General features: G+C 42.0%; 1 protein-coding gene across 5 annotated transcripts in view; it reads right to left on the reverse strand.

Annotated features, from left to right (window-relative positions):
* The window catches only part of NEDD4 (NEDD4 E3 ubiquitin protein ligase), a 135,991-nt gene that overhangs the window by 13,574 nt on the left and 109,753 nt on the right, over positions 1–12,664 (reverse strand). For 4 of the 5 annotated variants that reach the window (XM_027569567.2, XM_027569562.2, XM_027569564.2 and 1 more), the window contains 7 exons: positions 10,125–10,190; positions 7,260–7,379; positions 5,165–5,365; positions 4,019–4,099; positions 3,532–3,586; positions 3,379–3,437; positions 2,290–2,355 (listed from right to left, as the gene is read on the reverse strand). In XM_027569567.2, the coding sequence (XP_027425368.1) occupies positions 2,290–2,355; positions 3,379–3,437; positions 3,532–3,586; positions 4,019–4,099; positions 5,165–5,365; positions 7,260–7,379; positions 10,125–10,190 (648 nt within the window). The remainder of the gene's footprint in view (positions 1–2,289; positions 2,356–3,378; positions 3,438–3,531; positions 3,587–4,018; positions 4,100–5,164; positions 5,366–7,259; positions 7,380–10,124; positions 10,191–12,664) is intronic. The other variant, XM_027569561.2, reaches the window with a different exon arrangement.

Here is a 12,664-nt window from a genome sequence, read left to right on the forward strand (position 1 = left end):
GCTAATAATAAAGATATAAACAAATGTTCTGTGGGGCCTAAAAGATTGAGCTATTAATTGCAAATGAGGTGATCCAGGAGGCTTTAAGAACAAGTTCTGACTTGAGGGAGAGGGAGGGAAGGACCAAGGAGCAGCTAAGGGAAGAACCTGTTGGGGGGTGGGGGGGGGGTGTGTGTGGCTACTGTATGTAACAGCAAGAGGCTGCAGGAGGGAGGGAGAAAGGGTTGTTGCAGTGACAGGAGAAGGCAGAACAAGTGGTCTGGGGCCAGAGTGGAGGGAGCGTGGATGCCAACTGGGAAGAGCTGCTGAGCTGAGCAGCAGGGTCAGGTTGTTCCTGGAGACTGACTAATGGGTGGCTTTAAGGAGAGACAAGAGGAATCTGGTCAGTTAAAGACCCTGTGAGAGAGGGATGGCGATGGAGGAGAGAGAGGGCAGGAGGAGCGACTTCCGTGTTTGGGCTGAGTAGTGGACCAGGGTGTGGATTCTGGGGGCCGGAGCCTCGTGTTCAGATCCCAGCGCCCCCCTGACATGTCTTTTCTAAGGCTTCATTTCCTCACCTGTAAATTGGGGACAATAATAATAGGCACCCCATGGAGCTGTTTTAGAACGTCAGGGGATAATGCATTTCGTGTGCTTCCTCCATGTCTGGCATATGGTGAGCTCAATAATGATTAACCATCCTTACTCCTCACTAGTGAGATGTTATGGATAAGGCAGAGGAAAAGGTTAAAGACAACTCAAGGTTTTGTAGCAATGGTTTTTAAACATTTTTATTTCTGTCTTGGTGTTCTGCTCTTTTGCTGTAATGAGACTAGATATGGATTTTTTAAAATCCTATTAGGGACTTTTTGATAAACTAAGGATGCAGGTTTGTAGCCCCTTCCCCATGCTCTTGAGTCTCTCTCTCTGGAGCAACTCCATGTTTCTTAACCTTTCTTTCATGTTTTTATCTCTTTATATAACTTTCTTGCATTCTGGGTAAATATCTCTCTTAATCATCAATATATGTCATTTTGGTCAAGAACATGGACTCTCGAGCTAGACCACTTGTCTGGCTTTGCCACTAATAACCCTGGGACTCGATCACATTAATTAATCTCTCTGTGCCTCAGTATCCTTACCTACAAAAGTGACAATGACAGTTCCTTCCTTAGACTGCTAATATAGAGATTACATGAATACATATAACTTGCTAAGAAGAATGTCTGGTTTGCCGTGAGAGCTCAGTAACTATTACTGCCTTCATTGTGGCTTCTGTGTGTTATGACCTGCTTATGAAGGCTTTGTTCCATATCTCCTGCTGCCAGAAAGACATCAACAATTAGATATGATAGCATGTTTGTAAGCGTTGAGAATGGCAAATGGGGAAGCTAGTGAGTTCTATTCCACCAGCATATTTTCATTAAGAGTAAAAATATTTACCAGATCAACAGATCAACAAAGTCTTAAAACCCCAAAGAACTTTAGGAAATAGAAAACCAATTTCCAGAGCAATTTTAACACAAAGCTATTATTGAAGATGAGTTTTAAAAAGTTGCTGATAGTTTAGGCTTTTATTAAGGCACAAAATATTTGCACTAAAAAACTATTACATTTCGTTTTTTGTTAAATGTTGGATGAAAACATTCTGTGGTAACAGACCCACCATCTTGAATCTTTGGAAAAGCAGGCTTCCGGCTTGGAACGCAAGAAAGTGTAACCCAATATAGCCACCTAGTGGTAGTATTCCTAAACTGCAGGGAAAGGGGAAAAGTGGGAGCAAATTAGAAAGGAATTACAAAGTGGTCATCACCAACAGAAGTGAAATAGATGGGCAGATGATGAGTTTAGTTCCAAATATTAAATTTGTGGTGATGGAAGAAAAAAACTATAGTGAACACATCTGATAAGCAGAAGGAGACAAACAAAAGGACCACTGTTTCAATCACAGTTGTATTTTCAAATTAGGCAGAGATAAGTTGTACGAAGCAGTAGAGCATGAATAACTACCGCTGGAAAACAAGAGTCCAAGCAGAAGAGGAATATAGAGAGTCCTCCTACACAATCAGGGATGAGGCTGGGGGACAATCTGAGCTTGCTCGGATTCTACCAAGCCCAAACTGTGGTCTCTAATGATATGTAACATGGAGGAATCAAAAAAAAAAAAAAAAAAGCCACCTTTCCCTATAAGAAGCTATTCAAAGTTGTTAAAATATAGAATAAATTCTCTATTACTTTTAAAAATGCATTTCCCACACTTTCAGTCTACATAACAATCATTCCTAAGAACTCAATGTAAATATAACTAACCTGCTTCTTCATCTTTCGTCGGAAGAACTCATACTTTCTTTTGTAATCCCTGGAGTAGGGCACTGCCTTGAGTTGAAAATTTTGGAAAAATAAAGAAGGTTTAGGTTGTTTTTATTCTGGAACAATTTTTAAAGTTCCCATCTGGATATTTTATGAACATAAGTTAAAGGCATTAAAAGAGAATACTTGGAAAGAAAAGTTTAATTTGAAGGAAAACAAATACAAAACTTTAAAATTTTTAATTTCTCTGTTTAAAATTAAATTGTATTCAGCAATCCCCATGGCTGTAATTTTCATCATGCAATATTCTTGAAATGCAAAAAGCCAGAAACAGGGAATTTCTTCCAAGGAGAGAAATATTAGAAATGAAAATTTCCATTTCTAAACACACTGTCCAAGTGATTTCTCCATTAAGTGAATAATTTGAAAAATGCACTTTTTCCTTGAACTCTGAGGAATTGCCTTTTTTCCCCATTATTTTAAAATACTAAACATGGAGACTAAAGAGTAATTTAAAAGAACTGGATCTTCAATTTCACTTGTTTTTGTGAATTAGAAAACAAAATCTCAAAAACAAAATATGGAACAAGTAACTGTATAAAGAAGAAAATGATTTTTCCTATCATTATTATATGATAACATTAAGTATTATAATATTTATACTTAAATACGAGTATTTTATACACTAGCATTTACAGTAATTTCCACCAAAAAGTTCAAGCATGCCCCTGGAGTCGACTGGGTGCTGTCTACTTTCTCACCTGATATATTCTTGGCTCCTCTCTGATCTCCTGAGGATTGCCAACATTCTTTTTCAGGCAATGGCAAGTACCAGCCTGAGCCCAGCAGCCCCACTGCCTTGGCATTTGACTATCTGGCTCACTAGTCTCCTAAGGCTATTGCAAGGGTAAGGACAATAAGTTTATACACTCTTTTCAAATTATTAAGACCTGGGGGTGGTGGGAGAGTACAGAATTGCAGATGTGCTGTCCTCTCAAGGTCTGTAGGATTATGCCCTTGACCATTTGCCCTTGACAAGACAGGTGAGAGGCCACTGCCATCAGAGCATATGGATGCAAAGAGACTTACTGGTCCAGTTATTGCTACATTTTGCAACCGAGGATCTTCCCATTGTGTTCTTTTTATATCTGAAGAGGGAGAGAAATAAGGTGTTCTTGAGTCTCCTGCACAAAATTCAATATTACAAAAAAATAATGTAATGAAAAATCACATTGCACCTACTGTGATTTATGTAGAAGATTCTTCCATCTGTATGAGTTCTTTCTTCCCATCCTGGCTATAATGAAGAATGTATTTCAATTATTTTTGGAAAGGGTTTGAGATGTATACAGGGTAGAAAAATGGCATTTGGTTATACAGTTAATTTCCATATTCCATTCTTAGTAGAAGGCATTACACTTTATTTTATTTTTTAAGATTTTATTTATTTGACAGAGAGAGACACAGCGAGAGGGAACACAAGCAGGGGGAGTGGGAGAGGGAGAAGCAGGCTTCCCGCTGAGCAGGGAGCCCAATGTGGGGCTCAATTCCAGGACCCCGGGATCATGACCTGAGCCGAAGGCAGACACTTAACGACTGAGCCACCCAGGCGCCCCGGCATTACACTTTAATAATAACATTACTTATAGTTGTTGAAGAACTACTGTATTCCAAAATAAAAAATGTTTGAGAGAGCCAAGTTAGATTGCTAGCAAGTCTATAAACTTACAGGTAAAGGTCCCAGATCATTGGAAGAATCAAGTGATGTCTTTCCTCTAAGATGAGCTGGAATTTTCAGTCTTGGATCTTCCTTTTTTTGGTAGAGTAAATAAAGAAAACAACAACACACACACAAATTTTAAAATCAAGAAAGTCAATCTGTTACTATGTTTTTCTAACATCAATTGATATTTAAAATATTCTCTTTTAAAGTCTACTTTTATTCCATTTGCTTCATCTGTGAAATAATAGTTTCTCTGTCTAAAACCCATCATTCCCAGGCTACAAGATTCAGTCCGCAGATCTCAGAGTAGGATCAGTTTTAACTCATCATCTGTTTCATAGAAGCCATTCAGAGAATTTTGCCCCACTCTTCAGGGATTGCGTCTCTACCTAGGGGCTATTCTCTCCATAAAAACTGCTGAATGAATGGACATGAAACTAGACCATGTGTTATTTCTGAGGGCTTGAGCATGCTTTTTGGCACTTATCTGTAAAGGTGTTGATGTATTAATATTTTTTAAAGCTAGGGAGGTAAACTCAAAAAGTTTACTAAAGTCAATTCAAATTGTTGAAAAAAAGAACAAAATTCAATTTGTTTGGATTCACTTACATATATTGTTTTAATATTATTTAGTTAAGTAGTTTATTAAGCTATTTTAGTTTTATTAAGGTACTTTGGTCTTTTAAGTAAATAAATTAATCAAAATCTAGTCATCTGTTGCTGATTTTCAGTAATTTTTCTATTAGTGGTGAACCAACTGCTAAACAGCTTTAAGGCTTATCTTAAAATAAAAATACTATTCTACCTAGCCTCCCCCAAGGTTTTCTGGGTATTAAATGAGATATGGATTCAAAAGTACCTTGGAACTACAAAGCAACATATAAAAGGATTATTACAAATACCTTCCTAAACTTTTATGTCTAGCGAGTTAAAAACGAAATAGGAAGTAAATGTATTTCCAGGACAATCCCTAAAAATATTAAAAATAGGCGTGTTTCTTGAGTAGAAATAATACTGTTAAGAATTCAGCATCTCTTTAAATGAATACGAGGAAATGTAGGTTATATTAATGTACATTTAAGGGTTACAGGGAACTATTTGTAAGAGTTAAGATCATTGTTCTACATTCAAACTGGACAGTATTAAAGTTACCCAGGTAGTGGTTTTGGTGTTGTGGTCAATAAAGAAAGGCCTCCCATTGGGTGCGTGCCGGACTTCCCAGCCTTTAGGAAGGAATCCTTGCTCCGTTTCAGACGGCTGGGTCACCTGCTGTGCTGAATCACTCGTGGGGACGTGTGGTTGAGGGCACGCAGAACTCTGGCCTGACCGCAGCTGACTGGTCTCGGCTGTGGCCTAGCACATGAAGTAAGTCATGTTGTCATGTTTTATAGAGAACACACAAATAGCTGTGGTTAAAAGGTAACTTAACCTGCAAACAGAACATATCCTTATAAATAGACCTAAACATGGCAGACTCATTTTTCTAATAGTGTTTCGTCAAACTTCGTTTTTAAAATAACTTATAATTTCTCAGCTAATTCTTGAGCGGTACGACACTGGCTAACAGTCCAAGTCTGCTGTGGATGTGCGTGATGGAGGCAACGAGGTCAGAGGGACCGTGCCCCAGCAGCAAGGTCACCACGGTGCCAGTTCAAAGAGGCTGTCTCTGCTTGCCCCAAAGACACACAGAGTGAGTGCGCAATTCCCCACACGTAGAAGTGGCTGCCAATGCTGGGCAAAAAAAAAATGCATGGCAAATATCCATTGCAGAATTGGATCACTGAAATGTAATATATTCATTTGATGAAATATTAGGCAGTGGTTAAAAGAAACACACCAGATCCATACATAAGACAACATGGAGAGGATTTAAAAACACTGTTGAACAAAAAAGATTTAGAATTATATGACATCTTTGCAAAATTTGAAACACAGGAACATAAACACTACTTTGCATCATTTTAGCTCTCTCTGTAAGTATATAAAAGAGCCTGGAAGAACTGTGTGAGGCCACTGCAAGAAGATGGAAGTCTGCAGCTCAGAAGAGGGCCCTTACCAGGACCCAAAATGCTGCCCTCTGAGCTCGGCCTCCCTGCCTCCAGAGCTGTGAGAAATGTTTCTGTTGTTTAAGCCCTCCCCCTCCCCCAAAAAAATGACTGGAAGAATGCCCAACAGACTTAAGACGGTGCTTCTCTCTGGGTAGTAGGACCAAGCGCTTGGCTAAAAGGAATTTAGTTTTATCTGTACAATTTTACTTTTTATTTTTTTTAAATTGTATGCCACTGCCTTTATACTATTATAGCAACTGGCTATGTTTTGTTTTGTTTTGTTTTTAAGGTTTTATTTATTTATTTGAGAGGGAATGAGAGAGAGAGAGAGCATGAGAGGGGGGAGGGTCAGAGGGAGAAGCAGATTCCCTGCTGAGCAGGGAGCCCAATGTGGACTCGATCCCAGGACTCCAGGATCATGACCTGAGCCAAAGGCAGTCGCTTAACCAACTGAGCCACCCAGGTGCCCACAATTTTATTTTTTAAATATTTTTTAAAGAGAGAGAGAGAGAGCATGAGTGGAGGGAGGGGCAGAGGGAGAAGCAGATTCCCCCTGAGTGGGGAGCCCGATGGGGGGAGCTCAATCCCAGGACCCTGAGATCATGACCTGAGCCAAAGTAGACACTTATCTGACTGAGTCACCCAGGCGCTCCTTTATTTTTAAAAATAAAATGCCTAGAAACAAATACGGTAATTTGTTAATGGTGGTAAATTCTGGGTGTTAAGAAGGTGGATATTTGCTGTATTGTTCTCTATACTTTTCAGTGTTAAAAAATTTCTCAGTCAGAGAAACAGTGATAAAATAAATTAAACATTTTCCTAAACATGAGGAAATGTCACAAAAGCCACTCGCTGTTGCCAAGGACAAAGTGTCATCGTGGCAAATTTCTTTAACAGATCCTAATCACTAAGATTATCTTTTAGAGAAATAATGATCTTAACCATTCAAATAACATTATTACCCAATGGACCAGATCATTTGCTCTATTTTATTCCCAGCTGGACTTGTTTTACATGATAGCAAGTGGTAATCATATATGTGAGAGAGCCATAGGAAATGGGAGCACCAAGGTCAGCAGACAATTAGAACATGGCTAGCAGCAACCAGTATATACCACAGAATGATGTACTACCTTCCGCAGGAGTATGATGGCGTAAATTATGTAAGAAAACAAGTTAACAGGTAGATTGCATGGTACCTGTACCATGGGCTTTGTCCAGGTGGTAGTTCTGGAATTGTGATCTACATAATATGATCTTCCTCTTTCATCTTGTTTTTCTTCCCAACCTGGGGGTAATCCAGATGAAGTAGGCAAAAGCTACAGTGAAGAATAATAGGAAAACTGAGTATGAATATGAAACAAACCTTTTAAAAGGACCACCTACCTCCCTTTTTCACTGCCCTCTCTCTTTAAAATGAATGGACTTTTAAATCATAATTTGAGGTGTATGAAATGAAGTGTACCACATTCTACTTAAGAAAAACCAGAACAGACCATAATGATGAGAGCGATACCAACATTAATAAAACATGACAGTAGTAACAACCACACACTAAATGTTTTAACATAGATCATGTCATTTAACCTCCACACAAATCTTAAGGAGATAATTGCTATTACCAGCCAGTTTTTATTTACAAGGAAACTGAAGCTTAGAAAACTGGGGTAATTGCCTAACAGATACATTGCTAATATGGAGCTGAGATCTGAGCCAGGTAGTCTAACTACAGAATTTATCACCCATATGTGCTGAGTCAGAAGTTACCACTGCCATCTTCCTGTAAGGGCCAGGAAGCTGCTACTTTTGAGTTTATTACTAATGAACAAAGAGGTCTGGTTGTTCCCAGGTTTACTTAAAGTAGTCCAGGTTTGGTCTTCCTTTTGTCTTTTGAACCAGATTAGACTCCTCAAGGTTTGGCCTGTTTCCCCAGTGTGTCTTATACATATAAACTATCGCCGCTGGTCTGCTTACAGCTACACTGTCCCTAGACACACCGGGGTAGAGGTATGTTGCTCACAGATATGATGAGCTGTTGATCTACAAAATAATGAAATTTAAGTTGCCTGGCTTTACAAACGTCCAACTGCTGGTGAGTAGATAAACGAAATAGAGCAGATACATCTACACAACAGAATGTCACGAACTACTGAGACGTGCACCAGCATGGTCAAAACTTGAAAACATCATATGGGAGTGAAATGGGCCAGATACATCAAACTACAACACTGTATGGTTCCACTTATGTGAAACTTCTAGAAAAGGCAGCGCTGTAGGTACAGAAGGAGGATGAGTGGTTACGTGGGGCTGAAAGTAGATGCTGGGATTGAAGAAACTTTCTGGGGTGATGAAGGGTTCTTAGACTTGATTATGGTAATATTTGCACAACTGTACAAATTTACTAAAATTCATGTATTTGTACAAAATGAAGGGATTTTATGGTATGTAAATTATACCTCAAGAAAACTTTTTTAAAAATCAATTCAATGTATTGAGAAGAAAAAGGTATGGAAGTAGCTTTTCTAGTACATATAAAAACTAAAGTGCGTGTATGTACAGATGAATATAAATCATCTCTAGATTCTGCTGCTCATCTGGTGAGCGTCTTGGATGAATGCCTGTCAGTCGGTCGGAAATGAGACATTTTCCTTGTAGGAGGACATTACAAAGCACAGTGGGAGAAAACCAGGGGTCTCTGCTTAAGCAGGCTCCAGCCTAACGGAGGAGGACAGGCAAGTGGCAATAGCGGGAGAAAGGATGGTGAGGGCCGTGTTTCTGTGGCATTTCCTCTGTTGTAGACGGTCAACGCTGACTGGGCCAATGGCACAAGTGAGTTGCCCCCCCTCCTTCGTCAGCACAGGATTGTGTCCCTATCTTGGTGCAGTGCCACCTCTTTAGATGGATAAGCCACTCTTAGTTCAAGGAATTCTGAGCCTCTGCATCCCTATGCTGGAATTTTCATAAAAGCAAAAACAATCCCCACTTTTCAAAATTAATGCATAGACTGCCATTCAAAATTACAAATGGCGGAAAAAGGTGAGGAGGTATTCTACATGTGGAAATGGCATGCACGCAGAGCCAGAGGAGGGAGAGAGTCAGGAAAGGGGGCAGCCTGTTTGGAAGAAAAAGGAGGGACGGGGTGAAGGCAGCAGGAGGTTCCCATGGGCGGATGAGGAGGACGGTAGGCTGAAGGGGCTGGGAGCCTGGAAGTAAGACACAAGTGAGGGTTGCGTCAAGGAGAGATAAACTCAAAGTAATGAGAGTTGAGTAAGGAAGAGGGGGGTGGAAGACCAAAAGGGAGTCAAGAGTCCAGGCATGAGGCTGTTAAGGTCTAAGCCGCAGTCAAGGCTGCAGCTGGAAATCCTACTGAGAAGGAGGCAGAAGGCCTCAGTGGATGTGGAGTCTGATGGGAAGAGAGCAGAACTCCATGCAGCCTGGCCACTGAGCTTGCCAACACCAACCCACCCCTGCCCAAGTGACGGATGTGCCACTTCACGTATGGGGCAGACACTGCAGCTCGATGCCAGGGGCCAGCGTCCAGAGCAGAGGCAGCTGGACGACACAGTCTCGACCCGAAGGCTGCCTGCAGACCGCCTCCAGCCAGCCCGGGGCCTCAGCGCACAAGCCCACATGTCGCCCCCAGTCGCCGGGGCAGGGGCCTTGCTTTCTTAGCACGGGAGAGGCGGTCTCCCCCGCCCACCTACCTCATTTCCCCCTGTCCTGAACCTCATCTCCAAGAACCGAGATTCTGTGCTCGATTGGCTCATTGCTAAGCAGTCCAATGTTCATACTCAGTGCTCAAAAAAAAAAAAAAAAAAAAAAGTTCTTGGGGAGCCTGAGGGGCTCAGTTGGTTAAGCAACTGCCTTCGGCTCAGGTCATGATCCTGGAGTCCCAGGATCGAGTCCCGCATTGGGCTCCCTGCTCAGCAGGGAGTCTGCTTCTCCCTCCGACCCTCCCCCCTCTCATGCTCTATCTTATTCTCTCTCTCAAATAAACAAAATCTTTAAAAAAAACTTCTTGAGTTTCCTATTTTTACTGACAATGAGGGGAGAGGATAACTCACCACAGGAAGTGTAGGCTGTTCCTCAAAAGTATAGGCTTGTAAGCTGCCTCTTCTGCTGGAATGATTCTTATTTAAAAAAAAAGAGTGATAATAGGTTTAGGTTTTTGATCTGTGTCTGAGTGGCAGATAAGGTACGGGGGGGGGGGGGCGGGTGGGTGTGATGGGGTAGAAGGGAGAGCCACTGCGGAGTGGCACTCAGCTGCTCTCCACACCCCTGTGGGCCAGCGCCTTCCACCCTGTGGCTCACTCTTCGGCCCTGGCTCCTAGGTGGCCTCCCAGACACTTTTTCTTGAATGTCTAACGGAGACCCCTCATTGTGCTCCACACTCATTCGCTTTTCCCCTGTCCACAACCACTCAATCCTGTTCCTTGTTTCGGGGGGCAGGGCTGGAGTCCAGCAGCGGCTGCCCTCAGGTATCAGTTCGTCCCCAGACTCCCCTCCCGTCCCTTACAGGCAAGGCAGTCACCAGATCTTATTGTTTCTTTCCCAGCTCTCAACTATATTCTCCTTGCACTTCAGTTCAAGTTGGGTTTTCTTTTCTTTTTTTTTTTTTTTAATTTCAAGTTTTCATCATTTGTTGCCTTGCCTGTCACGGCAGCAACCCCCTCACAGATCTCCCTGCTTCAAGTCCAATTTCCTTAAAGCCGCCCTCCATGCTGCGCACTGTGGCCAGAGCACACCCCACAGTGCAGACCCCGTCACATCGTTCTCGAGCGCAGAGCCCTTCTGTGACCTCTCACGGTCACCGGCATGAAATCCATAGCCCAGAACGTAGCAAGCTCCCAGACCGGGCTGCTCCTCATAGCTCCAGCCCTGCCCACCGCAACACCTACCCTCTGGACATTCTAGATGACTCGTCCCCCCAGGAGCCCCCTATTCTTTCTTTCCCTGTGCTTTTATATGCAGGCTTTTGTCACTATCCGAATTTTTTGATGTTATTAAATAACAAAACCAAAAACTTGTAACACACATAAAATTAAGTCAAAATATCTACTGTAGGGCGCCTGGGTGGCTCAGTTGGTTAAGCGACTGCCTTCGGCTCAGGTCATGATCCTGGAGTCCCGGGATCGAGTCCCACATCGGGCTCCCTGCTCTGCGGGAAGCCTGCTTCTCCCTCTCCCACTCGCCCTGCTTGTGTTCCCTCTCTTGCTGTCTCTCTCTCTCTCTCTCTCTCTCTGTCAAAATAAGTAAATAAGATCTTTAAAAAAAAAAAAGAAAATATTTAGGACAATATATGCCAAACCATTAATAGCAATTGAGGGAGCATATGTTAGACGGAAGACGGAAGACTGAATTTTTGTTTTATATACTTCAATACTGTTTGAACTTTTAAGCATGACCATATAATACCTTAAAAATAATAAATTATTTTTTAAATTAATATGCACATGGTATGAAATTCAAAAGGTACAGGGGCACCTGGGTGGCTCAGTTGGTTAAGCATCTGCCTTCGGCCCAGGTCTCAGGGTCCTGGGATCCAGCCTCACGTCGGGCTCCCTTCTTGGTGGGGAGCTTGCTTCTCCCTCTCCCTCTGTCTGACACTCCCCTTGCTTGTGCTCTCTTTCTCTTTCTCTCTCACAAATAAATAAATAAAATCTTAAAAAGAAACACAAAAAAAGCAAAAAAAAAACCAAAAAAGCAAAAAAAAACCCCAAAACTCACTTCATTCTTTTCATAGCTGCATAGTATTTCATTGAATGCCATCTACCTCCCTGTTTAGTCTAAGTACATCAGCTCCTATTCACACGTGTGTGCTGGTGACAGGTGTGGTATAATTGAGGAGGAGAAAAGTAGCCCCAGACATGCAGGACTTGCTTGGCTCTCATCAGTCGGATCAACACAAAAGCAAGACCACTTTGTAATCATGCCTGAACACAGACAAAATGTGAACACTGTCCAGCCACAAAATACCAAAGGTCTCTCCATCCTGGCAAATCTGAGTGACTACTGCTTTTTTACGAATTACAGCTTTAGCCTCACTATACATAAGATTTGAGACATTCAATCACAGAATCATTCCTTTTTTTTTTTCTTTTAAGTGGGTCCACACCCAGCATGGAGCCCAATATGGGGCCTGAACTCACAACCCAGAGATCAAGACCTGAGATCAACAGTCAGACGCTTAACTAACTGAGCCATCCAGGCACCCCACACTCTTGCTTCCTCACAGCATCCAGTGCAAAGTCCTGCTTCCTTAAACGATCCTCAAAATCGCCTAACATGAACCCAAATCCTCCAAGTCTTTTCTAACATACTCTTTTTTTTTTTTTAAAGATTTTATTTATTTATTTGACAGAGAAAGAGACAGCAAGAGAGGGAACACAAGCAGGGGGAGTGGAAGAGAGAGAAGCAGGCTTCCCGCCGAGCAGGGATCCCAATGTGGGGCTCGATCCCAGGACCCTGGGATCATAACCTGAGCCGAAGGCAGACGCTTTAAAGACTGAGCCACCCAGGCGCCCCTTCTAACATACTCTTACTGAGACACTCAGGGTGTGTGTTCTCCTTGCTGAAATGAGTAATAAACCCAACATGTTTAATT

Source organism: Zalophus californianus, chromosome 6 (genome assembly GCF_009762305.2).
Source record: "Zalophus californianus isolate mZalCal1 chromosome 6, mZalCal1.pri.v2, whole genome shotgun sequence".
NCBI lineage: Eukaryota > Metazoa > Chordata > Mammalia > Carnivora > Otariidae > Zalophus > Zalophus californianus.